Genomic DNA, 24813 nt, shown 5'->3' with positions numbered 1-24813 from the left:
TTTAATAGCCAGACCAGGTATCCTCGGGGTATTGAGCTCCCCGAGTTGGAAGATGGGGATTGAGAACACAATAACACCCCATAATCCAGGAGGAAGCAGTTAAGGACCTGTTAAGCCACCTGGACACCCACAAGTCTACAGGGCCTGATGGGATCCACCCGAGAGTACTGAGGGAGCTGGCGGAGGAGCTTGCCAAGCCACTTTCCATCATTTACCAGCGGTCCTGGTTAACAGGGGAGGTCCCAAATGACTGGAGGCTTGCCGATGTGACGCCCATCTACAAGAAAGGCTGGAAGGAGAATCTCGGGAACTACAGGCCTGTCAGCCTGACCTCCGTACCAGGGATGATCATGGAGTGGTTGGTCTTGACAGTGCTCACAGGGCATGTGCAGGACAACCAAGGGATCAGGCCGAGCCAGCACGGGTTCATGAAAGGCAGGTCCTGCTTGACCAACCTGATCTCCTTCTATGACCAGGTGACCCGCCTAGTGGATGAGGGAAAGACTGTGGACGTTGTCTACCTGGACTTCAGTAAAGCCTTTGACAGCATCTCCCACAGCATTCTCCTGGAGAAACTGGCGGCTCGTGGCTTGGTCGGGTTTACTCTTCGCTGGATAAAGAACTGGCTGGACGGCCAAGCCCAGAGAGTTGTGGTGAATGGCGTTAAATCCGGCTGGCGGCCGGTCACAAGCGGTGTTCCCCAGGGCTTGGTTTTGGGGCTGGTCTTGTTCAATATCTTTATCGATGATCTGGATGAAGGGATCGAGTGCTCCCTCAGTAAGTTTGCAGATGACTCCAAGTTGGGTGGGAGTGTTGATCTCCTGGAGGGTAGGAAGGCTCTGCAGAGGGATCTGGACAGACTGGATCCAAGGGCCGAGGTCAACTGTATGAGGTTTAACAAAGTCAAGTGCCGGGTCCTGCACTTGGGTCACAACAACCCCATGCAACGCTCCAGGCTTGGGGAGGAGTGGCTGGAGAGCAGCCCGGCAGAAAGGGACCTGGGGGTGCTGGTTGACAGCCATGAACACGAGCCAGCAGTGTGCCCAGGTGGCCAAGAAGGCCAACAGCGTCCTGGCCTGTACCAGCAATAGTGTGGCCAGCAGCAGCAGGGCAGGGATCGTGCCCCTGGACTCGGCCCCAGTACAGCTGCACCTTGAATCCTGTGTTCAGAGTTGGGCCCCTCACAACAAGGAGGACGTTGAGGTGCTGGAGAGTGTCCAGAGAAAGGCAATGGAGCTGGGGAGGGGTCTGGAGCACAAGTCTGATGAGGAGCGGCTGAGGGAACTGGGGGTGTTCAGTCTGGAGAAGAGGAGGCTGAGGGGAGCCCTCATCGCTCTCTGCAACTGCCTGAAAGGGGGTTGTGGTGAGGTGGGGGTTGGTCTCTTCTCCCAAGTAACCAGCAACAGGACGAGAGGAAACGGCCTCAAGTTGCGCCGGGGGAGGTTTAGATTGGGTGTTGGGGGAAATGTCTTCACCCAAAGGGTTGTCAAGCCCTGGCACAGGCTGCCCGGGGAAGGGGCTGAGTCCCAGCCCTGGGGGGATTTAAAAGCCATGTAGGCACGGTGCTGAGGGACATGGTCAGTGGTGGGCTGGGCAGTGCTGGGGTGATGGTGGGACTCGAGGACCTTAAAGGTCTTTTCCAAGCGAAACGATTCTATGATTCTAAGTCAAAATACTTTGGCTTTGTTTGTATTCCAGTACTGCTTAGGTAGGTCCCAGGTGGGACTTGCAACCCTGTAGTGCCAGGTACTGTCCTGAGTGTGCAAAGCAGAGACCACCTCCGCCCCGAGAGAATTGCGGTCTAAATAATGAGGCAGTTCTTATCTCAAAGAAATGACACAGGCATACGTTTACACACACACACGCACACACACGGACTGCCTCTCCGCAACCACACGGCCTCGCAGACCCCACGGGCGCACCGCACACCCCCCCGCAGCTACACACACGGCCCCGCAGACCCCACGGGCGCACCGCACACCCCCCCGCAGCCACACACACGGCCCCGCAGACCCCACGGGCGCGCCGCACCCCCCCCCGCAGCACCACACCCACCCCCGCAGGCCCTCCAGCCCCGCAGCCGCCCCGCCCGCGGCCCGGCGGGGCCCAGGCCGTGCTCCGGCGCCGCCCGTCCCCCGTCCGCCCCCGCGCCCTTTCCGGGAAGCGGGCTCGCCGCTAGCATGGCGCGGGCCGTGCTGGCGCTGGGCGAGAGCCTGCAGGCCGAGGCCACCTGCCCCGTCTGCCTGGAGCTCTTCTCCGAGCCCGTCATCACCGAGTGCGGCCACAACTTCTGCGGCCCCTGCATGGCAGCGGTGCTGGGGGCCCCGCCGCGCCCCGCCGCTTGCCCCCAGTGCCGGGCCACCGTGGTCCCCGGCTCGCTGCGGCCCAACCGCTCACTGGGCGCCGTGGCGGGGCTGGCGGGGGCCCTGGGAGATGAGGCTCGCCGGCCCCGCTGCCCGGCCCACGGCGAGGCCCTGGGCCTCTTCTGCGACAGCTGCCGCGTCCCGCTCTGCCCCCTCTGCCGGGAGGGGCCCCGGCACCGCGACCACGCCGCGCGGCCCGCCGAGGAGGCCGCCCAAGGGCTCCGGGTACGGGGGGCTCTGGGGCGGGGGCTGCGGGCCTCTGGGGAGTGGGCGGGGGTCCCCCCGGGCACGGGTGGGGTCCCCCTGCGGCACAGGCTGGGGTCCCCCCGGGCACGGGCCGGGGTCCCCTTTGGTCCCGGGTGGGGTCACTCCGTGGCACAGGCTGTGGGCTCCTCCGGGCACGCATCAGGGGCTCCTTTCCAGGCGCGGGTCGGGGTCCACTTGCGGCACAGGCTGGGATCCCCTCTGGGCATAGGTCTGGGTCCCCTCTGCACGTGGGCTGGGGTGTCTTCTGAACATGGGCTGGGGTTCCCCTCCATTCATGTGCTGGGGTCCGCTCAGGGTCCCAGTCCAGCCACGGATTTGGGTGCTCACGCAGCTGCTGGCTGGGGTCCCCATCTGGGTATGGGCCGGGGTTGTCATCTTGGCTTGGAGTCCTCATCCAGCCGTGGGCTGGGGTCCCATATCCCCGGCACCCTGCTGGGGCTGCTGGCCCGTGGCTCCCACTGCGCATCACCTGCCCCCAGCCCCTCCAGGAGCACAGGTCCCTCTCGTTGCTCACCCCCAGAGCCCCATACGTCCCCAGCCAGGGCTGGGGCTGGGGCTGCAGCTACAGGGGACACGGTCTCTGCCCCCCACATGTGGGCTGGGGGTCCCCCCCCTAGCAGCTGGCTCTGCCGCAGGGCATGGCTTGGAGGAGCACCAGGGTTGGATTTTTTTAATACTGCAGTGGATTTATGGAGTGTGTCTGAGACACAGTGCTGCTGTCACTGCAAACCTCTTCCCACAAATCCCACTTCCAACACCAAAAGTTGTTTTTCCTAATTAAAAAAAAACCACACACAAAAAAACCCAACAAACCACAAACTTCAGGCTTTCCACATGAAGCTATTCCAGAAATGTTTCTGGCCAAAGCAGCTGCTCCCAGGGATCTCCCCAGCCTGTCTGTAACGGGTGCTTGGAGAGAGGTGGATGCTGTCTCCAAGCTCTTCCCTTTCCACAGAGCTGAGCTGAAAACCCACCCCAGTGACCCTGCAGAGCACTGTTGTCCCCACAGGGGCTGTTTGGTGATACCATCTCATTAATGTAACCCTAAAATCACGAAATAAGCTTTTCTTTTTCCCCCTCTCTCCAGGAGACACTCCAAAACGACCTGGTTTTTCTACAAAAACAGAAAGAAGAATTTAAGCCCCAAGGAGAAAAGAAAAGCGATGGCCTGCTGGTACGTGGTTCTCTCTCCGTGTGCATGCTGTGCCCTCCTGCCTGCTTACCCATCCATCTTCATGGTCGCATCCTGTCTTTCCCTTTCCCCAGGTGTATTTATCTTCTTTTCCATAACAATGCTATTTTCTCTCTCCTCCTCTGTCCATCCCATGTATCCTGCTTCCATCCTGCTCTCATTCAGGCTCCCCTGTCATCTTGGGTCAATCAACATCCAGACATGCCACCCCTCTTCCCGCTCCACTCTTCCAGCTTTTCCTCCCCAAAACTCTTCTCCTTTTCCCCATGATCCTTGCCCCCCTCTTGGCAGCACCGGGTGCCCATGCCCACGCGGAGGCGGACGGAGGATGGGGTGGCTCAGGGACCTCCGTGTGGGTGCCTTGCAGGGGAAGGTGGCCTTGGAACGGCAGAGGCTGCGGGACGCCTTTGAGCAGCTGCAGAAGTTCCTGCGGGAGCAGGAGGGCATCCTGCTGGCCCAGCTTGATGGGGCACACGGGCAGCTCACCAAGGAACGCCGCAAATACGTCTCCAGTGTTTCGGAGAGGAAATCACTGCTGGACACTCTGATTGCGGAGATAGAGAAGAAACGTGACCAGCCGGTGCTTGAATTCCTTATGGTGAGGCTGGGAGCATCCCCCTGGCACCCTCTGCATCTCAGTGCCCGTGCAGCCAGCGCCTGGGAGCGAAGGGCAACACGGTGCTGGCCAGCGTGCCCACGGCCAGGCTGTGACACCGTGGGGTGTGGTGTGGCTGGTGTGAGTGTGGGCCTGCAGCGTGAGCTGAGGGAAGGCAAAGATTTGGGTGAGCAAGTCACTGGAGAGTTGCCAGGAGAGTGGTGTGACCCTGCTTCATGCATCAGGAGAGCGACTGTAACTCTGCCCCGGGGACCACGGTCCTTCTTGGCAGGGCCAGAGCTGACCTGGTGTTTTCTCTCTTCCAGGATGTTGGCAAAACCCTGAGCAGGTACGAAACAGGCTCAGCGTTGCTCTCCTCCGGCGCAGCTCTTTTGGGCAGAGGTTTGGAAACGCTGTAGGCGTCCATGCAGCAGCAGCTGCGGGGAGGTGGCTTTGCCCTGCTGAGTATTTGGGATTTAATGTGATGTTATCTGGAGCCAGAGGTTGTTGCACCCCTGTTAAAGACGGGGTTCCCATGCCCAAGCTGGGACACAGCTCCCTTGAGTTCTTCTTGTTGTAGGGGATTTTCCCCCCGTTTCCCTCCTGGCCCCGGGTGCTGGCTTACTGCAGGGGTCAGAGCTCCTCTCTGTGTTGTGTTGTTTCCCCCTCAGCTGTGAGGCGGCGAAGGCCCCGATCCCGGAGCCGGTTTCCCCGGAGCTGCAGAGGACTGTTAGGAGTCTCTCTGAGATGAGCCAGCTGGTCGTGGGTGCAGTGGCCAAAATCAAAGGTAAAGCAACGAAGTGGCGAGTGATGCCTTGCTGTGTAGCCGGTGTCCGGGCCCCACGCGGGCATGCTGCTGCCGCAGGGACTGGGCACTGCTGTCGCCGTGCTGTGCTTCCCCTTGGCCTGGCTGCAGCGGGAGATCCTCACTGCCAGGTGCCTCTGCCCGGGGCTTGGGGGTAAAACATACCTGCTCCAGACAGGACCTGGCCCTGGGATGGGCTCTGCTGGAGCCTGGAGCAGTTGGAGCTGGGGAGCAGGCTCCACGTCTGGCTTGCTGTCCTGATGGGGAGCAGGAAAGATGCCACGAGAGGAGAGAGACTCATGCGTCTTCCTTTCCTTCCCTAGTGAACCTGCTGAGCGAGATCGACAGAGAAAGGGGTAAGTTTCTGGAGCTGGTGGGCACAAATGAGGGAGAAAAGCTTTCCAGAATGAGTTTCCGTATGTCCTTGGGGCAGAGACGTGTTCACACCACAACATCTAAATCCAGCATCTGTCTAAAACTGGGTCCCTTTGTTTTGACTACGCCTGCTATAAAAATCCAGGTCTGTCCCCATGCCAGGCACCACCCAACGACACTGTCCTCTAACAGGAAATGAGGGCCAGGGCAGCGCGAAGCCCTCAGCTTCCCTGTCTCTGGAGACTTTATTGTCTTTTGCTGTGATGTGTAAGACTGTGACTAGTTAAGTAAAGGAGCCGTATCCATTTTGAGCTGGCTTTTAGGCACAGATCAGAAATGCCTTTGCAGGTGCCTGGAGTCCACACAATCCTGGTAGCATCGCAGGGCTTGGGGCTGGCTGGAGCTGTTTGTGCCAGTCTCTGCTCTCTTAAGTTTTCGGGATGAGGGACCTGACGTGCAGGATGGGTGTGCCTCAGTTTCCCCCATGCTGTGGTCCCCTCTGTGAGCCAGGCCGGAGAGTAGTGGGTTTAGCAGAGGGCCTGGGGTGGTGGTACTGTGTGGTGACACCTCTGTGGCCTTGTGGGATGGCCACGGGATGGCAGCAGAACATCCCACATGAACGGGTGGCTCCGGCTCTGCAGTGAGATTTGGCAGAGCCGAGTTAGGAGCTGCTTTCCCTTTGGTGAGTGCTTGTCACCCTTGTCACTGGAGCGGGGACTGGCCTGGCACCACTGCTGCCTTGCGGGCAATGCTTCCTCCCATGCCGGGGATATATTGCTGCCCCACACCCAGCCTGGCTGCAGCCCTATCACACTTAGACCCAGCAATATCTGGCACAGGATTAGCAAAGCAGGTTTAGCAAAGTCTATCACGGCTGTCCCCTGCGTGTGGGGACGCTGCCTAGCTCAGTCCTGCTTCAGGGAGCGTTCCTTCGCCCATGGGTCCCAGTGGGGAGGGCAGCAAGGGCCCTGTGTCCCGTGCTGCTCGAGCGGGCTGCAGGCGCTGCGTGTGTATGCTGGCGGGGAACGAGTACCTGCTGTGCTCATAGGACATGTCCCAGCCCCACGGAAGAGGAGGGAGAGGTGCTGGTTCACTCCTCAGTGGGCCATGAGCTGATGTTTCTCTCTATTGTGCATTAGTGAAGGTGATGCTGGACCCAGAGACAGCAAGCCCATACCTGATCCTCTCGAAGGACCGCAAAACCGTGCGGCTGGGAGATGGACAGCAAAACCTCCCCGACACCCCCAAGAGATTCATGGGCAGCCCCAGCGTTCTGGGCTCCCAGGGGTTCACGGCTGGGAGGCATTACTGGGAGCTGGAGGTAGGGGACGGGGACAGCTGGGCCGTGGGGGTGGCCGCGGAGTCCGTGCGGAGGAAGGACTCGCTCAGCATGGCCATGGGGAAGATCTGGGCCCTGCGCCTGGACTGGGATCGCCAGTACACAGCGCTCCACATTCCCCCCGCCCCGCTGACACTGAAGGAAGAGCCCCGGCGAATCAGAGTCCACTTGGACTACGAAGCAGGCCAAGTGACCTTCTACAATGCGGAGAACATGATGCAGATCTTGCAGTTCAAGGCCTCCTTCACCGAGAAGATCTTCCCATACTTTTGGCTCTGGTCACAAGAAACCTACATCCAGCTGTGTGCCTGACAGGGATGGATGCCTCCCGGTCCCCTGCCCGTGCCCTTGGCTAGCTGAGCAGGCAAGAGGTGTGGGAATGATGCAGCATCGCGTTGCAAAGTCACTGGAGCTCTGCCTGGGCTGGATCCCCTCTGCACATTGCTGCATTTCCTCCTGCCAAGTCCTTTGGAGCATTAAAGATGTGTTGTCCCTGCCTGGGGGTGTCTGCATGCTGGTATCCTGGCCAGATCTCACAGTGAGGGTGTCCCACCTGTCCCTGCAGGCACTGAGGACACACACAAATAAGCAGGAGAGAGGCGGGGAAGATGCTTTGATTGCCCATGCTGGTCTTTGGCAGCGCTGCATGGCTTGCTTTGGCTTGGTGTGGTGTGCTGTGTTGTAGGCAGCATGGGGATGCAGCCACCCCACACCCAGGAACTCGGGGTAGAGCCAGGGGGGTGCTAATAGTGGTGGTAATGGCTCATAGAAAACTGTAAAAACTGTTGCTTGAAAGGAAAATGTTCAGGGAGGGGACTGGATAGCTGGAGTGAGGGCACAGCTTGAGCCTCTCCAGGCTGGAAGACTGACAGGCATGTGATGGGGGTCTGTGAGATCCTGGGTGGTTGTTGTCTAATCCAGGAACTAGGAGCATTGTGTGAATCTGATGGGTGGCAAGGCAGAGGGACGTGGGTTGTCCCATGAAGGTGTGGGAGCCCCTGACCAGGCTTTTATGCCTCTGCGTTATGCTGAGAACACTGGACCCAGTGTGATCCAGCCCTGCAGACAGAGACAGCAGTCTCTGAAACGCCCACAGGGATATCTGGCAGAGCGCATCCACCAGGAACTCGGCTGGACAGCAGAGATCTGCAAACCCTTACGTAAGAAGATGCATGACCCCCTGGAGCCGTGCTTTGTGTCCCGAGTGCCTCACTGTATCACCCTGTTTCTCCACCTGTAAAATGGGTCCATGAGTTCTGGAGCTGGGACTGCTCCCCCCCGCACCTGCAGTGTCCACAACCTGTCAGACCTGAGGGCTGACCCACGCAAGGGGTCCCCTCCTTTCCACAGCATGACGATTGCTGCCTCTGTCCTGCTCTGTGACTGTAGGCAGGGGACAGGGCAGGGAGAAGGCAAGGTGGGGCAACAGGTCGTCTGAGAAGCTGGGCATGTGTCCATTTTTAAGGCAAATAGCAGCGTCTGGGTAAATATCACAGCCTCTTGCAGGTAGAGGACACAAGCGAGCTCTGTAGAGGTTATTTGGAGCAGCCCAGTTGGGCCTGCTTTCTGCAGCACCCCGCATGCTGACGTGAGCACGCGGTGCGTTCAAGTCTCTGCTCTCCCACTCCAGTAGCGCAAGTGCCATGGCTCCATGAGCCCTGTCTCGGCGCCGGCTTCATATTTTCATGCTGTCGCTCACCAAGCACCTGACGAAAGCAGCCGCCGCTTCCCTGGTGATGCCGCTCGTTTATTGTTCTCACAAAGATCTCGTTTGAGGAGAATGAAGTGGGAAGGGTCCCTCGCCTCACCGAGGTCCAGTTACCTGATGAGTTTATGCCCTTTTTTCCTCATCTTTCCCCGTTTTAACACGTCCCATCAGGCGCAGGGAAGGTGGAGGCAGGCGGAGATGTGGCGGCAAAGCGGGCGCCTCAGTGAAGCGGGAACTACATTTCCCAGCATGTAACGCGTCAAACACGTTGCCCTGCTCGGCGTTGCATGCTGGGAAATGTAGTTCCCCTTTGGCACTCGTCCATGCTACTTGAGGCACCATATTGCCTGGCTTCTCTATTGGGCAGGATCGACGTCAAGCAGCAGTTGGGAGGCGGGGAGTGAGGCGCCCGCCGCCGTTCTTACTGGTCAGAACGAGCGCTGTGGGCGGGGACATTCGACAAAAAATTAAAAACCACACCCCAAACCACCCGCCCCCCTTCAAACGTCGCGCAGGGGAGGGTTTTGATTGGTGGAGGGGAAGTTTGGCGCCAGCTTCGGAGCGGGCGACGGGTAGCGGCAGGGGTCAAAGCGGTGCGGGCCGCGCTGACAGGAGGACGGCAGGCATCGGCTTGGCTCGGCTCGGCTCGATGGATCCCGCACCGGGCGGCTCCTACCGCCGCCGCCTCCTGCTTCTCTCCCCGGCCTCTCCTGCCTCACCCGCCGTGGTCAAGTCTCTCTTTCCCGCTGAACTCTCGCCGGTCTCCGATCTCCGCCTCACCCTGGAGCAGCTGGGACGTGGGTCAGTCAAAGCGCTGCCCCTCGGGGTACAGCCCCCCTCCCCCCAAAGGCCTCTACTATGCCCCCTCCCTAAAAAAACCCCACAAATAAGCGAGGCCGCGAGGGCCTCTTCCCCCCTTCTTCCTTCCCGGACCCGAAGCGAGGCCTAAGCCCCCCGCTCCCCGCCATGCGAGACCTTGAGGCCTCCCCCCCCCAAGGGAGGCCTGGGGGAGCTCTTCTCCTCCCCCCTCCACAAAAAAAAAAAAAGCAAGGCCTCGAGGGTTTAGTCTTCTCCTTCCACCACCCCCCTTCCGCCTCAGGAGTGAAGCCTTGAGGACATTCCCCGCTCCCCCCTCCCCCCCCCCGCCCCAGAGGTTTTCTTCTACCTCTGCTTCCCCCCCTGCAACTGCAAGGCCTCGAGAGACTCTTCTTCTTCCCTGCCCCCCTTCCAGAACCAAGGCCTCCAGGACCTCATCTACGCACCCCCCCCAAAAAAAATGCGAGGCCTCGTGGCTCTTTTCTCCCCCTCCCTCCCCACCCCCCGAATCGAGGCCTTCAGGAGCTCTCCTCTCAATCTCCTCCCTCCAGAAGCGAGGCCTTGAGGACCTCACACCGCGTTCTCCCCTTCCAAACACACACCCCCCCTTAAAACTGAGGCCTCGAGGACCTCGTCTCCTACCCCTCCCCCAAAAAAGCAGGGCCTCAAGGAGCTGTTTCTTTCCCCCCCCCCCCCCCGAAGTCCTGACTAGTTCTTCCTATCCCTCCCACCCCAAACCCGAGGCCTCCACCACTCCCTTGCCCACCCCCCCGCTTCCTGATGCCTCCAGCCCTGCAGAGCTCTTTCCTCACTCCTGCTGCTCCTCTGCCCCTCCTCCGACCAAATATCCCCTTTTTCCCTAGGGCGCCCCAAGACTGGGCCTTCCCCCGTCCCCTGCCCCGCGGGAGCCCCACACGTGGTTGTGGCTCCTGCGCTGCGGGCCATCTTTCCCCTGCCCGTGGGCCTCCATCTTCCCCTGGTTCTGCTCCGGGCCCTTCGCTGTGCCTGGTGCCAGGACAGGGTGCTTTCCTTTCTCCCCCACATTAACGCTGGTACCTTTGTGTCTGTCCGTCCTGCCTTCCATGCCAGGTTAGCTGCATCATCTTGGCTCCCACCTGTGACATGACTCCTTGAACCCTGCTGTGCACCCTTGCTCAGTTGCTGCGCACCCCTCCTCTCTTTACTGCTCGCATATTCAATTCCTTTAATCTCATTATTCCTATAGTAACCTCTACAGTTTTTCTCTTGTATGGCTCCTGTTTTGTCCTGGCCCACTCTGGTCTTGATGGCCCTCCTGGTATTTGTCCTTTGTTTGCTGTTTTTAGATCATTCTCATTTCTGTAATCACCTCCTTGCTTTAATGATCCTTCCCTCCTTCAGATTCACGGAATTCCTGTAAAGGATTTGCCCCGGTCCCCTCCGCATTAGTTATTCTGCTCTTTGAGTTTGTAGCCCTAGCTTGTGCCCTGGTACATTTTTTTTTTTTAAATTAACCCATGGGATGGAGGAGCCACACTCAAGTAACTTTTCTGTTACTTAAGGTAATATCGAGTAAGGCTACATATGATATGCATATCTCCTTGTAGTGAAGCTGCCGTGACCCCTGCCCACGCATGAAACGTGTGTCTGATGTGGCTCAGCAGTCAGGCAGGAGAGCTGCCTGCTCGTGGACGTGCGTTGGGTCAGGGGCTGGTGTTCCTCAGGCCCTGGATGCCTCAAGCCTCTTCACCTACAGAATGATTTGACTGGTCTGATGGTTATGTGAGCAGAGAAGAACTTGCTTAGTTGATAAGGCAAAAATTTGAGAGCTAACTACTTATAAAAATAAGTTTGAGTTAGAAGTTTGGTAACTTTTCTATGCAAAGTAATAATGAATTGAGTGGCTGCCGGAGAGGGTTGCAGTCCCAAGAAGGATAACGGGGCTCCGATATAGATGTTTCTGGAGAATGGTTTAGGGGGTGCTGATGTGATTCCAGGCACCAATAACCTATTGCACACTTAAATTGTTTTTAGTCCTAAAGTTTTATTGCAAGGTCTCATTTTGTTGTATTAGGACTTTTGTTTGTGAAGGCACGAGCTCAGGACAGTCTCTAAAACATTGTTCCAAAAAAAAAAACCAACCCCCCAAAAAACCCCAACACCAAAAACCCCTCACTAACTGCACGTCACGGGGAAAAGCTTGGTGGTTTGGTGCAGGGTAACCAGAAAGGAAACCAGGATACTTATTGTCTTAAATGACACTCTTCCTGTCTCTGTTTTGGAAGCCTAACTTCTAATATTATTAGCACTGCATGTGCAGGTTTAAAAAAAACAAAGCCAAAAAGCTGAAGCTGAAGTCCCCATAGGTGTTAGATCTGCGGCTGTTTGTAAGCGTGGTGATCTGGTGGTGATGGTAGTGTCCATGTACTCAACAGCACACGGAGCACAAGAGACTGCAGTCTGCAGGACTGCCAAGCTGGAATCCTTTCACTTGGCTGCTGCTGAAAGGTTTCAGGTTGTGATTACCTGTGCTGTATGTCTCTGTTCAGGCACTCCTGTATTGTATTTCCCATTTCAATGAGCATTTAAAACAAATACCTAACTTCCTTTACAGTCAGCATGACAACACTGAGCAAGATCTGGGGAACAAGAATACTAACGGTTTTCAAAGAACAGTGTCATCAGAATCAACAGACTCAGGTATGGCTTTCTCAATTAATAAATAACAAATAAGAAATGAAAAGCATTGTATCTTTACGTGGCTTCTGCTGCAAGCAGCTTCCAGGGTTTGGATAGAGAACTAAGGCTGCCTGCCTGCCATCCCTGCAGCCACTTCCCATTCTTATGCCCTTGAAAAGAGGGAAGCAAGCAAACCATCGCTCAGCAAGCTTCTGCAGTTCATGGTTTGGGTTGTGGGTGGGTTGGTGGTTTTTTTTTTTTTTGCTTTAGTTGTCCTGGAATATGTTAGCAGTAGAGCTAGCATGGAGGAAAAACTGGTTCTGCCCCCACAGGCGGACTCTGACAGAGATGGCTTTTTCCTTTTTTTCCTAGGGTGGCTGTTAAGACATGGTTGCTGACCTGTCATGCTTTGTACTCCAGCATGTTTATCACTGCCATTTTCTGATTGCCTTGATGTTCTGCTCTGTACATGGTAGTAGGTCAACACCTTATCGTGAGTGTATCAGCTTTTCTTGCAGGCTGAAGATGAAGGCTGCTAAAGATAACCCAAGATATGCTTCACTAGGGAATTGGGTTCCCACCATTCTCTAGTCTGTGGTGTCTTGCAGATGTTGGCTTGTGAGTGTTTATAGTTGTGTGTTGGGGCTGTGGTCTCGAAAACGGGTAGATAGTGTTTCATCCTTCATTGTTAGGATCTGGTGTGTATCTGCATTCAGCTCTGACTGGGACAGATTTGAGTTTCTGCCCTTTGGAGGGTGATAACTTTGAAAGCAAGTCATCGCTGCGCGGTTTCTCTCTTTAAACCCAAACTGTGCTAACCTGCTCAGCATGCTCGGATCAAGGCTGCTGAGCAGGGTTTGTCTTGTGGCGTGGGTTTTTATTGTGGCTTTTTTTTAACACGAGCTGATTGTTTATCTGAAACCTGGGGAGCTGCATTTTAGTACTGATATTTGCCCAAAAGTTTGGGTTTTTTGTGGTTTTTTTTTTTTCCTTGTCTGTCCCGTGCCGCCCCCCCCCCCCCCCCCCCCGATTAGAAGTTTTATCAGTGAAAATGAAATACCCCATAACTTGTAGAATCAGGGAAACTTATGATCCTTCATTTGTCCAGCCCAGTGATGGAAATCAAGTGTCTCCACCTGAATTTATGCACCAGTCTGACTGTGCATGGTACTTTCAGCCTTCAAAGGAACTTTACGAACTGCTAAAACACGAATATAGCTCACAAACCACAGAGTGGGATAGAATAACCAAGCTTGCTAAGTCTCCACTTTCTTCTTGTCTTTTTTCTGCCCCCCTCCGGAGGTCTTAAGTGCTTACAAAACACTTGTGATTATGGTTTCTGCTGTGCTCAGACCACTACCTGTCATGTTAGTGAAATTAATTCTTTGTAGTTGTTTGTTTAGATCACAGTCACTGAAGTAGTAACAAGTCTGGTCATGATGGTATAAGAGTGTATTCTGGTAAGCTGTTGGCCTATCACTAGGGCTTGTGAATACTACTATAACACAAAAACTCCTCAGGGATCTGTGTTTAAGTAGGCTTCGTATTTGACGTACTTAAATGCTAGGTAGCTGTAATGTTTTGCTTGGTTTGTGCTTACAGAGTGCTTGCTGTTATTTCCAGTACCCTCGCATGCATTAAGAAGGGCCTTTTGACTACTTTTTTTGGCATGAGACCAGAATTTCTTCCTGTGGAGAGGTGTAACTAAAAACATGGATTAAAAAACCCTAAAGGACTAAGTTGTTTGTTAAGAGGTGTGTGTGTGAGAGAATAAGCCAAGAGTATTCCCTGTTTTCTGGTAGCACTCTGTTCCATGTGACATTCTAGGCAGGGCTAGGGGTGCTCTTCTTACTGACTCCTGTTTTTCCCCAAGCACTAACACTTGATTATCTATGGCCAAAACCAATGGAATGGAGTATCTGTAACTGTAATTTACTCCTATGTGGAGGTGAGGCTGTAGACGGGACTTTCTACATTAGTTTCCTGTCTGAGCTCAGTGTCTTTCTGAGGAAATCTGAGCAGTGTGCAGTACTTTCCCTTTCCTAGATACAACTCAGTAGAAAACTCTTGTCTCTCCTCTACAGGTTGTGCTTTGGATTCGCCCGGTCCCGCAACCTCGAATGATATCATGGAGGAAACGTATGTAACTGTATGCTAAGCCTGACTCCTGGCATTTCACGTTGCACCATTAACAAACGTAGGCTAATGAGAGGCTTGACGTGGCTTTTCCTTTGCTGGCATGCATGCAGTGGGCTTTTCTCTCTTAAACTTCTAGAAGTGTGGGCTGTACCGCTCTGCGGCTTGAGCTGCTAGGCTTTCTGTCTTGTCTGTGCCCTGGAGTACTTACCAAGTATTGGCTCTGAGTTAATGTGTTGTACCACCCAGGCTGTTTGAGCATGACATTGGCACCTTACCAGGAGTCTGAAGCTGCCCCAAATTGCATCTACGTTGCAGTTTTCACTCAACACTTACATTATAAGTTATGCTTGTATATACCTTAACTGATACCAGGCAATTGCTCTTAGCTTTGAATTTGCCACTCTCGATTAGATTATTTTTATTCTCCTAATCTTCTATCCCCAGAGATAGGGGACAGATGCCCTTGGTCTCTGATGTACTGAGCTTTTCTTCCTTTAACCTAGCTTCTTGTCTAAACAATACTGAGAAGAATTTGGGGAAAGGAAGGGGAGGAAGAGTCTAGTGTTTCAAAAATTAGGATGGGATAGGCTGGCTATAAATAGCTTTTGAGAAAGGCAAAGTGTCATCAAGAAGCATGTTGGTTTATCCTTAGCATAACACTACATGGCTTAAATACAAGGTTGATATTTAGTATGCTATCCTTCGGTGCTAACTGTGGGTCATCTCACTTGCTTTTAGGTTTGAAAAAGCAATTCTTGAATCTAGCAGGCTGAAGTAAGTATACTTCTATTTCTTTGTCAGTGACTGTTGTAGCTTATGGAGTTTTATTGCTGGAAGAAAAAAGTGGGGTTTACTTATGTAACTTTTAAAACAAAATACTGAAATAAATCTTGGTTCTTTTTCATTGTAGCATTCGAATGCCTTTCAGAAGAATACATTCACTGCCAGTAAGTGAGGGTGGTATTGGTCTTGTAGACATGTTAAAGGATTTAGTGTGTTAAGTGTTTGGGTGTTTGTTTTTTTTTTTTTGTTGGATACATTCCATAACTTGTTAATTTTCTGTCTTCAAGAACAGCTGCTGTGGTACTTAATGAAAACCATCAAAATTACAGCTTGTAAACTCGAAATCTCATTCAAGTTGGTGTGAAATTTCAGTGATGTGTCTTTGTCACTAATGCAGTCACTAAAGCATTTTGGTACCTGTACCGAGATGTCAGCATAAGTCTGCTGTACATAGTTTGCACAAATTTGTAGTCAGAGACCTTGTAGTCTTTGTAAACACCTCTCTTGTCTAAAATGTAGTTGTGGGGAGACATGATTGCACGATACTGAACTGGCACTTCTGTCTGAATGTTGTAGCAAAGCCTCCTGGGATGCAGTCCTGCTCTGAAGAGAAACCATTCCGATTCTCTGGACAGTGATGCTTTTCAACTATTAGAACAAGATGAAAATAAGGAGAATGTAAGTGTCGCTTTCTGTGGCCTGCAATGATGTGTTGTAAGAGGTGGTACCAAGGAAGCTGAATTAGCAAACCCCTTCAACAGTGGACGTGGTGGAAAAGGCTTCTTTTACTCTCTGCCAGGCTGTAGTTAGACTTAAGATAAGCCATGCAAAACTTTGTTAGGGGAACTAGCAGTGAAGTGCAACAGCACCGATTATAGCGACTGCAAACTGATCACATGTTAACAGAAAATTGGGAAGGCTTTGACTGTGCAGCTCTGCCTTTGTGCTACTGAACCTGACTCCTTTTAGGCTGTGGCAAGGGAAAAACATATCCATACTGCTAGCTTTAGATAGCTACAAGGGGTGCCTCCAGAAAGCTGTTTAGGTAGATCACCTCATCTCTTTCCACTGCTGGCATCGGGAGCCCTGGTTCCTCGCAGCGCAAATGTCCTTTTGCCTGCTTGTCTGAGGGGCCTTGCTGCTGGAAATCCCATCGGTAGGACTCCGACAGGCCTCTACCGGTGAGCGGCTGTCAGGAGACAGCCTTGGCTGCCCTTAAAAATGGTTTCTTTTGCAGAGAAGTTAACTGACAAAAGAAATAGAAAAGCCTTAAGCCTGCAGGTGATATCAAGAGAATGAAAGCTTGATTATGTTAAATGAATTGCTATTGTAATGTCTTTAATTTGAAAACGCTCGCCTTCAGACTCTTCCTGTTGGTAGCAAGGAACTTAAATCCAAAATTTAAGGTAGCTTTAAAAAAAAAAAAAAAAGAGAGAGAGAAAAAGATAAAATGATCCTAGCAGCTTATGCCATTGGTAATTTTGGTAAAATGATCACTTTGCACCTTTTTAATTCAGGAATCGTTTGAGTTTAAGAAGCCAACCAAACCAGCTTCTCGTTGTTCCGCGCACGTCCATTGCCGTGATGGAAAAGGTGTTCCTGGACCAAAGCAGAATTCATCTCCAGCTCAGATGGTAAGTAATACAGTGTTCTTTGCAACTAATTCTCACCCAATCCTTTGCATACTTACTCTCTGGAAGGAAGAAAACTTGCATCAGGATTCTAAGACAATGCTTGTTAATTACCACTATTCATGTGCCAAATAGAAAAACTTGTCTCTCTGCCAGATAAGAAAAGTCTCCTCATATTTGGCTCATGAGATGGTTAGAAATTTGAAATGTGGATTGTTCTGCAGCGTGTGAAAGATTAGTCCCTATAGAGCCGAGGTTATGCTGCCATAAGTCGAGGAAGTGTGAACATCGATGTGGAATGGAGGAAGCTAGTTGGAAATTGTTTTCACTATCGGTAAAGCAGATGCTTATATTGAGGCAGAGGCACTTGGAACAATGAAGCCAACTGTGCAGATGCAACTGGATCTTATGTCCAGATATGGCATCCAGGAAGAAAATAGTATTTTATATTATATGTTTATATTATATATAATTTTAATATTTACATAGAATATTTAGAATATAAATAATACAATATATTTACTATTTGTATAATATGATATTTATATATGATATATTATACATTTAATATTTATATCCAATATATTTATATAAAAATATTATATTTATATTTTTATATTGTATTGCTTAGAAAAAGCAACTGAAAAAACATGATGGGCCCTTACTGGGGAGCTAAGTCTTAACTCCACTCCTTGAATCTGGTAGTCCTTCGACTTGCTTAGCGCTCTTGAGCTTGTGCTTATCAACTGCAGAGTTTATATTTTTTTATATTTATTGAAATATATTAATTACACATAATCGTATATAAATTAGATAAATATAATAAAAATAATAATTAATGAAGCATATATTATATAAAAATTATATATTTACTATATGAAGATATTTATATTCTTGATCCTGTTGACACCACCCATTTCTGTCCTTTGCACCTTTGCTGGATAGATTCTTCCAGAGAAGAGACTTACTGCTTAATGAGGCTAACGAAGCACTCTGCTGTTGTAGGGATCAAATAGAGGTGTTTGAACTTACTTTGCCGTTTGCTCAAGTTATTCCAGGTGGTGGAATAACCACCGTGTTTTCTGTAGTGCAGTGGGAGGCACGGCATCATCTGTGGTTACAGCATCCTGCAGTAAAGAGGTGGAATGTTGTTAGAACTAACTGTCGTGTCTCAGTTTCCCATGGGTGGAATAACCACAGGTGAACAGGAAAACTACAGGCCAGCTTTCCTGCAGCAGTCTTCTCTGACTTCCTCTGAAAGCGAAGATGATGATGGATTCCTAGAGCTGTTAGATGAGCAAGATTTGAAGGTACGTACAAAGGAAATGCGATGGACATTTCAAAATCAGCTCTGTCTAATGTTAATAGCCTGCCAACGATATGTGTCCGTGGTGCGCATATGTTCTAGCAGAAGTCCGTGTGGTAAGTCAAACCGCAAAAAGCTAGGTACTAGGGACTCCTGGATGATGAGTTATCATCATCTTTTTCAACTCTAACATTTCAGTGTCTCCATCTCTTGTGTGCTGTTTCCTAGCACAGACAGTGGGATTTACTTGGGGTGTGAACAGCAGTTAAGAATTGCTGCTGTTCCTATCGGTAGATGAGAATTGCATTCCTAGAGAGAATTATTTGAAGAATTGGTATTTTTCTTCAGAAACTTGCTGAAAGAGCTAGAGGTGATACTTGCTTTAGAGCCACTTAAAGAGGAAACACTTAAAGCTTTGGAGGAATGTCCTTGTTAATCGATGAATTGCTATAACATGCCTCCTTCTGCATGTCTCAACTTGGTTCCATTATTTCATTGAGTATTGGGCTAGTAATTGCGTTAAATTCCTAAAACTGCTCTGACAGCTGAATTCAACTGGGTTGTTTGCCCGAGCTGTGTAGAAGCTGTAGATATTTACAGTCTCTGCCCACAGTGAAATAGATGAGAAGGAACTTTCTTTTTTTTCCTCAGAACGATGAGGAGATGCCATCTGATGTGGCGAGCCTCTGGACTGCACCACTAGTCATGAGGAAAACAGACAATCGGGTGAGTGTTCTGGGAGAGCAAAACAGAACAGAGATGGGGACTTTGTTCGGGCACCCATTTTCACTACTGGGATGAGTGATCACACTATCTGTGATCCTGTATCCCTAATAACAACAAAACAAGACAGGGCATAAACCCCCTTCAGCATTCTCTTATCTCTAAAGCCTGTTTACCTGGAAGACTTTGTTAGTGTGGAACAATGCTCATTGTGTGCCTATATGGGCAGTAACTTTCTTTTTACAAAAACATTTCATAAATGCAAGATCTTGACTTCCCTTATCAGATACTTGTTGACATATCTTGAATACGTTCTGCACAGGCTTACCTGGAATGCCTGCAGCCTGATCTTCTGATAATAGACTGCAAAGGGAGGTTAGACAAGAGCAAAAATCTCCTTAATCTGCTGATAGATTGTCTGCTAATTGGTATAAAGCACTCTGCTAACACATCATATTGCTTATAGTGCTCCAGGCTCACCCAATCAGCAAGAAACAAGTGTTACTGGAAATGTAGGTCCTGAGTTTAGATGACCTTATTGGCATCCTGCTGTTGCTGTGCAGTGGCAGTGTCTTATATAAGGCAAAACTTGCAATAGTCTGAAAATCTGAGGCTTGCTTGGTTTCTAATCTAAATCTTTGCTAGGCAACTCTTAACTTCTCTCCTTCTTCGTAGGCCAAACGATGCCGGTTGTTTGGCTCTTCATCTCTGCCAAGTGGTGTAGGAAGAACCACCCAGAAAAGGATGGAGAGGTCCCAGGAGGAGAATTCTCCAGGGAAAAGCAAGAAGAGGAAAAGCCTGCCTGGAACACCTGAGGATTCAACGGTTGGTGGCTTGGCATCTGATGTTGTAGCAGAGAATTGATTAGGAGAGGATCTAATACAGGTGTCTAGTTCATGAAGGTTAATGAGGGAGAGCTTGTTCAGGTGAATTGCTGACCTAGCAAAACTGCATTCTCTGTGCAGTGGGGATTAGGGGAGCTGGTGCAGTGGTTGCATTCTCTTGAGCCTGAGTTTTGCCTTAATCCAAAGGGGAAGCTGGAGGGGTTGTAGTTCAGGGCTTCAGCGTGAACTCTTGAGTTTTCTGTTATGCTCTGGGAAAAGGGATTCTCCGCTGTCAGTGCGCGGCGTTGATCTCTAACCTGTGTTCCTCTAGAGTTTGAAAATAGTAAGGACACAATCCTCCACAGCAGAGATTGAAAGCATTTTGGACAGCGACCAGAGAGATCTTATTGGTGACTTCTCAAAGGTAATTCGAATGATCTGTTTTAATGGTCTCTTTTTGGTTGAAATGTCTCAAACCAACCCAAGTAAAGCACTTCTGTTCTTCAACAGTACGTATTCAAATTACTGGTAAAGGCTGTCAGCGAGAAGGGTGCTTTCATACATTAGACATGAAATAATTCATTTGTGGTTATTCAAAAAGATCTACAAAATCCTTTCAGTATAGGAGTGAAAAAGAAAAATTTGTCCCTGAATTTTTAGAATTCTTAGTTTTAACTCAAGCTTTGCTGAAGAGATTCTTGTCAACAAAGCATCTGTGTTACAAAATTAACTGCTGAGCACTGTGCTGTTGCCTATGTGGCTCACACATGGAATTTTCTCAGTAAAATGCTGTCTGTTTTCTAGGGTTATTTATTCCACACTGTCGATGGGAAACATCAAGATTTAAAATATATTGACTCAGAAATGGTATGTGTTCCAGGGACAGTAGAAAAATTCTTTACTGGGAGGGGAGGAGACCAACACAAAAACATCTCAAAACAACTGAACTACTTTTTTTTTTTTTTTTGCAGATTGTGTCTGTTCTGACGGGGAAGTTTGCGAGCTTCATCAAGGAATGTGTGATAATTGATTGTAGATACCCATATGAGTACGAAGGAGGACACATCAAGGTACGTTGATCCTGCAAGAGCAACGTAGAGTTGTCTGAAGTTGCAAACTGGGGTCACTTGGCACTCCTACTAGCGGGTACCCAAGGCCATGGGGATATGTTATAGCTGAGATGCCCAAGTGCCCGACTGGGGTCTGCGATCCTGTTACGCTTGCGCACAGCATGATTCTCAGGACACCGAGCTCACGCTGGGTTCGCAAAGTGACTTTTCCCTTAAGGAGGGAACATTCTGCTTGCCTTAAGCAGAAGAGATGGCCTGTGTGGCAAGCAGGGAGACCGTTCCGGAGGAGGATGTAAGACACTCGGTGTCCAGCAGCCTGATATCTAGGGAAGCTAAAATTAGATTAGGAAATGTCATTTCAACCACAGACTTCAAAGAGCTGTGCAAAACATAATTGATCTTGACGTTTGCTGCTTGAGCAAGTTGGCCAGCCCTCTCAAATACAATGAGATGGGAAGGGAAATCCAATGAGCCACACATACGGCTGTTGAAATGGCCATCTGAAACTGGTCTGGGTCACCCAGAGTCAGCATTAGAGTATCTGTAATATTCTGCTTGGGTTGGGAAATTTGTTCCCAACAGCTAGAGAAGGTTGCCAGAACTCCTGTAGGAAACTCTAGATGAGGAGGGAGCTTGCAAGGAGGTGGGATAGAGGTTTGTTACTGTTCTCCTCCACTCACTGCGTGTGCTCGGGCATGACCCTGCCTTTACAGGGTGCTGTAAACCTACATATGGAAGAGGATGTGGAAGACTATTTGCTTAAGAAGCCAATCCAGCCATCGGGGAACAAACGAGTGATAATAGTGTTCCACTGCGAGTTCTCTTCAGAGCGGGGTCCTCGAATGTGAGTTATCCTACACCCCCCTAGATAAGAACTTTCTGCTGTGCTAGTTGAGAGCAAAGCTTCCAGGATGGCACCGGTTACTGTGCTGGCATGCTACGTAATACGCAGTTTATCCTGAGCAGATGTTGGTTGTCACCTCTGGCAGGGCTATGACTCAACCCATGGTGCGAATGGCCCCGTTGAAGTTGGGCTGGTGCGCTGGGACGCTTAGAGATGGGAAGGGAAAACCAGTTAGCCACAGCTTTGCAGCCACTGTGGCTTCTCCGCCTGTTCCGGATAGGCGCTGGCTTGCTTCTGTAACACAAGGAATGGGGAGTTTCGGGTGAGTGCTCTGTAATGTGTTACTTGTTGAATGTGAGATTTAATGGAGGATTTTTTCCTGCTACAGGTGCCGATTTGTGAGAGAGCGGGACAGGCTGGGTAACGAATACCCCAACCTCCATTACCCAGAACTGTATGTCCTGAAGGGGGGTTACAAGGACTTCTTCTTAAGATGCCGCGTAAGTAATGTTCTCTTAAATTTGGTGCTTTCACACTCGGAAGAAATGACAGATCAGTAACACCGATGTACTCAATCAGACTTCTCTTCGGAGTAGAGTGTTTTTTGCTGGGGTAGCTTTTCCTGTCCTGTTTTGCAGTGCTCTCCTGTACTGAGAGCAGTTAAAATTTGGCAGTGAGGTTGCCTTCACTTCTCTAAGCCTATGCCATACTTCAGGGCTGTCTTGCTGCCATAGCTGAAAGGTTTTTCCACTTGTCTCAAGAGTAAAACATAAAACTGGTTTCTGCCCTCTTATAATAACTAGGAGTTCAAAATGTCTTTTGGAGAAAGAACTGAAGGCTGCTCAGCCTGCAAGGACTAGGAGAGAGGAGAGGCTTGACAGTAACTGCCATATAACAAATGAAAACCTGACACATCATACTGCACTAAAATAGCAACGCTGGAAAAATCCAGCTTTGACTTTTCAGCCTCTAATTCAGAAAAGGAAACTAGAAAATGCCCAGCAGCTCTCTTACCTGAAACACCATCCTCACGTTGCTGGTATCACTTGGCTTCTGCTGCTTCAGCATTTCAGTGGCCGTACTCTTTCTCCAGCTAGCTCTTCCTGCTGTTCTGACACAAACTAGACTCTGGCCTGACTGTCACTTTCATCCCTCTCAGACCCTCACACTTCAGAGTATCTCGTAGATTACCTTCCTGTTCTGTGACTTGGTGCATTTTCAGAGAGTTGTGAGAGATCTCACCTTTCTGTGACTGGCTGGGTGGGGTCATATGTGGTTTCCCAGTGGGATGTTGGGTCTTCCAGCATTGGGGATGCTGGTGTTCATGGCAGTGAGTGCTGTCCTGTTTTTTGGCTCTCCCTGCGATCTGCTGGCTCCCCTGTGGCAGTGGACACTTGGGTTTTGTTTTGGGCCCTGTGGGTATCCTCTCCTGAGGTAGGAGGACCGAGGGCCTCAAGGTGGCAGCATGAAACAGCCGATGGCAGCCTTTAATGCTCCGTGTGTGACCAGGAGCTGGCCGGTCCCCAGATGCAAGTATTCTTCAAATCTGTGCTATTTCAAGGTGAATACGGATAAACTTAGTTTGTGTATTGACGTCTGCCAGAAGATTTGGCCTGAGAGCTCTGTACACAGGGCTGAAGGTCCTTCGTTTAAGAGCTGTCACTTCTGAAGTAGCTGTAATCTGAGTATCCCTTGGCTTTGATTCAAATATCGCTTGGCTTTGTTCATGAGCGCCTGGTATGAAGCTCCTGCACAGAGTGGGGGGGTCTGTTTCTGTTTATTCTGGTGGTAGTTGTTCAAATGGTTGCTACCAGCCTCTGTCGGTGAGACTCGGAGATCATCGCTCCTGTGACACATTGAAGTGAAACCAGGTTCTCTTTCCCCAGAGCTTCTGCGAGCCCCAGAGCTATCGCCCCATGCACCACGAAGACTTTAAAGAAGACTTGAAAAGGTTCCGCACCAAAAGCCGAACCTGGGCTGGCGAGAAGAGCAAAAGGGAACTGTACAGTCGGCTGAAGAAACTCTAAGGGCTGAACTGAACAAGCAAAGAGAGCCCATCGTGGGGGGAGGCTGCAGTGGGAGGGGGACGTGTCTGTTCCTTGCTTGTGGTTCTCAAGTACCGGCTCTCTCCTCGTCTGTTGTCTTACTGGGAACACCATGGAACTTGGGGCCGCAGGCTTGAACCGAGAAACCTGGTTGCTGGCTGGGAGCTGACTCTTCTGAATATTCGTTATGCTGCATCATGGAAATGGCTTCTTGTGTTCTGTGACATCCACAGACTGCCCAACAGTCTGCCCAGGGAGGGGTGGGGAGAGGTGGTCGTGTGCCATCTATATGGGGCTCGGCTGGTACGTGGTGTAAGCAGGGAGGATATTTTAGTGCCTGTTGGTTTTGTTGTTTTTTTTTTTTAATGCCTTATTTTATTTAAATACAGTCAAATGAAGCTAATACCACTGCAGTTGAAACATCTGGATTGTACTCAGACCTTGTTTCTGCTAAAGGGCAGCCTGCTGTTGGGGGATGTGTGTGTGGTTAATTTTTTTTTTTTCTCAGCTGCAGCTTTGATTCTGTGTGTTGGAAGCATAATGCATCGTGGTAAAGTAAAATAGGAAACAGTTCATTACAGCCTGAGGTCCCACCTCGCTGAACTCCTGTGTTGCGCTGTGGGAAGCCTCTTGAAGACAGTTGAAGGGGAAGTTGCTTGTTCTATGTAGATATCATGTTCACCTCCTTTACTTAATCTAGGTTGCTTTATTGCATAGAAATTTGAATTTAGCTGCTGCTTTAGTTCTAGAGGAGTTGGTGTTTCAAAGTAGGGGAGAACTTCTGAGAGCTGAGGGTAATGCAGAATTTGGCTGTCTTGAGTGATCCCAGAAATACTGGGTGGCAAAGCTGTTACCAGGTTTTGCGACAGCAGCAATTTACTGCTGCTGCTCCCTCTGAGGCTGTGTATTACCATCGTGAAATGGGTCCAGAAAAGAGCCTGGCTATGAGGAACCACGCTAATGATCCTGGGAGGCTGTTCTGAAACTGCTCCTGCTGCTGTGGCTTTGACTTCGGTCACTTCTCCAGTAGCAGAAGCACCTTCTGCCAGGAAAGGCAGGAAATATAATTAATCCTTGAAGGAAGAGGAACTTCCTCAGCCAGTGTTATATCTTCCTGTAGCTGAGCTCTACACTTTGCCCACCTAAAGCAGAATTCGTGGTCCTGTGGCACAATAGTGCCAGTCCTAAAACTGCTTTGCTGCTAATTTTTGGTGTCACGCAAGACCCAACTATTGAACCTTGCAGTAGCTCCGTGATGTCAGGGTAAGGCTTGCTGCTTGCTGCAGCAACACTCTGGTGATTGCTGTAGCTCGTCTTCCTCACACACTAC

General features: G+C 50.6%; 2 protein-coding genes across 2 annotated transcripts; both read left to right on the top strand.

Annotated features, from left to right (window-relative positions):
- The first annotated feature begins 2061 nt into the window (after positions 1 to 2061).
- LOC309402798 (E3 ubiquitin-protein ligase TRIM7-like) lies at positions 2062 to 7306 on the top strand. Its single transcript, XM_081996734.1, has 7 exons — positions 2062 to 2588; positions 3718 to 3804; positions 4190 to 4420; positions 4744 to 4766; positions 5089 to 5204; positions 5546 to 5578; positions 6737 to 7306. The coding sequence occupies exons 1-7, from the start codon at positions 2181 to 2183 to the stop codon at positions 7246 to 7248; spliced, it is 1410 nt and encodes a 469-aa protein (XP_081852860.1). The 5' UTR covers positions 2062 to 2180; the 3' UTR covers positions 7249 to 7306.
- A 1987-nt stretch (positions 7307 to 9293) lies between these two features.
- CDC25A (cell division cycle 25A) lies at positions 9294 to 24445 on the top strand (the record flags this gene model as incomplete). Its single annotated transcript, XM_081996409.1, has 16 exons — positions 9294 to 9449; positions 12058 to 12139; positions 14203 to 14257; positions 14996 to 15031; positions 15168 to 15204; positions 15617 to 15718; positions 16558 to 16674; positions 17847 to 17981; positions 18629 to 18703; positions 19376 to 19525; positions 19856 to 19948; positions 20329 to 20391; positions 20496 to 20594; positions 21308 to 21438; positions 21827 to 21938; positions 23325 to 24445. The coding sequence occupies 16 exons, from the start codon at positions 9294 to 9296 to the stop codon at positions 23463 to 23465; spliced, it is 1584 nt and encodes a 527-aa protein (XP_081852535.1). The 3' UTR covers positions 23466 to 24445.
- Positions 24446 to 24813: the final 368 nt, after the last annotated feature.

Source organism: Phaethon aethereus (assembly GCF_964289735.1).
Source record: "Phaethon aethereus genome assembly, chromosome: 2".
Taxonomy (NCBI): Eukaryota; Metazoa; Chordata; class Aves; order Phaethontiformes; family Phaethontidae; genus Phaethon; species Phaethon aethereus.
This window is presented reverse-complemented; position numbering and strand designations above follow the sequence as displayed.

Excerpts from the sequence above, each read along its gene's own strand:
- LOC309402798 (XM_081996734.1), top strand. The coding sequence starts at position 2,181 with ATGGCGCGGGCCGTGCTGGCGCTGGGCGAGAGCCTGCAGGCCGAGGCC. Across the intron at positions 4,421-4,743 it reads CGGTGCTTGAATTCCTTATG|GATGTTGGCAAAACCCTGAG; the intron begins GTGAGGCTGGGA and ends TCTCTCTTCCAG. Across the intron at positions 5,205-5,545 it reads TGCAGTGGCCAAAATCAAAG|TGAACCTGCTGAGCGAGATC; the intron begins GTAAAGCAACGA and ends TTCCTTCCCTAG.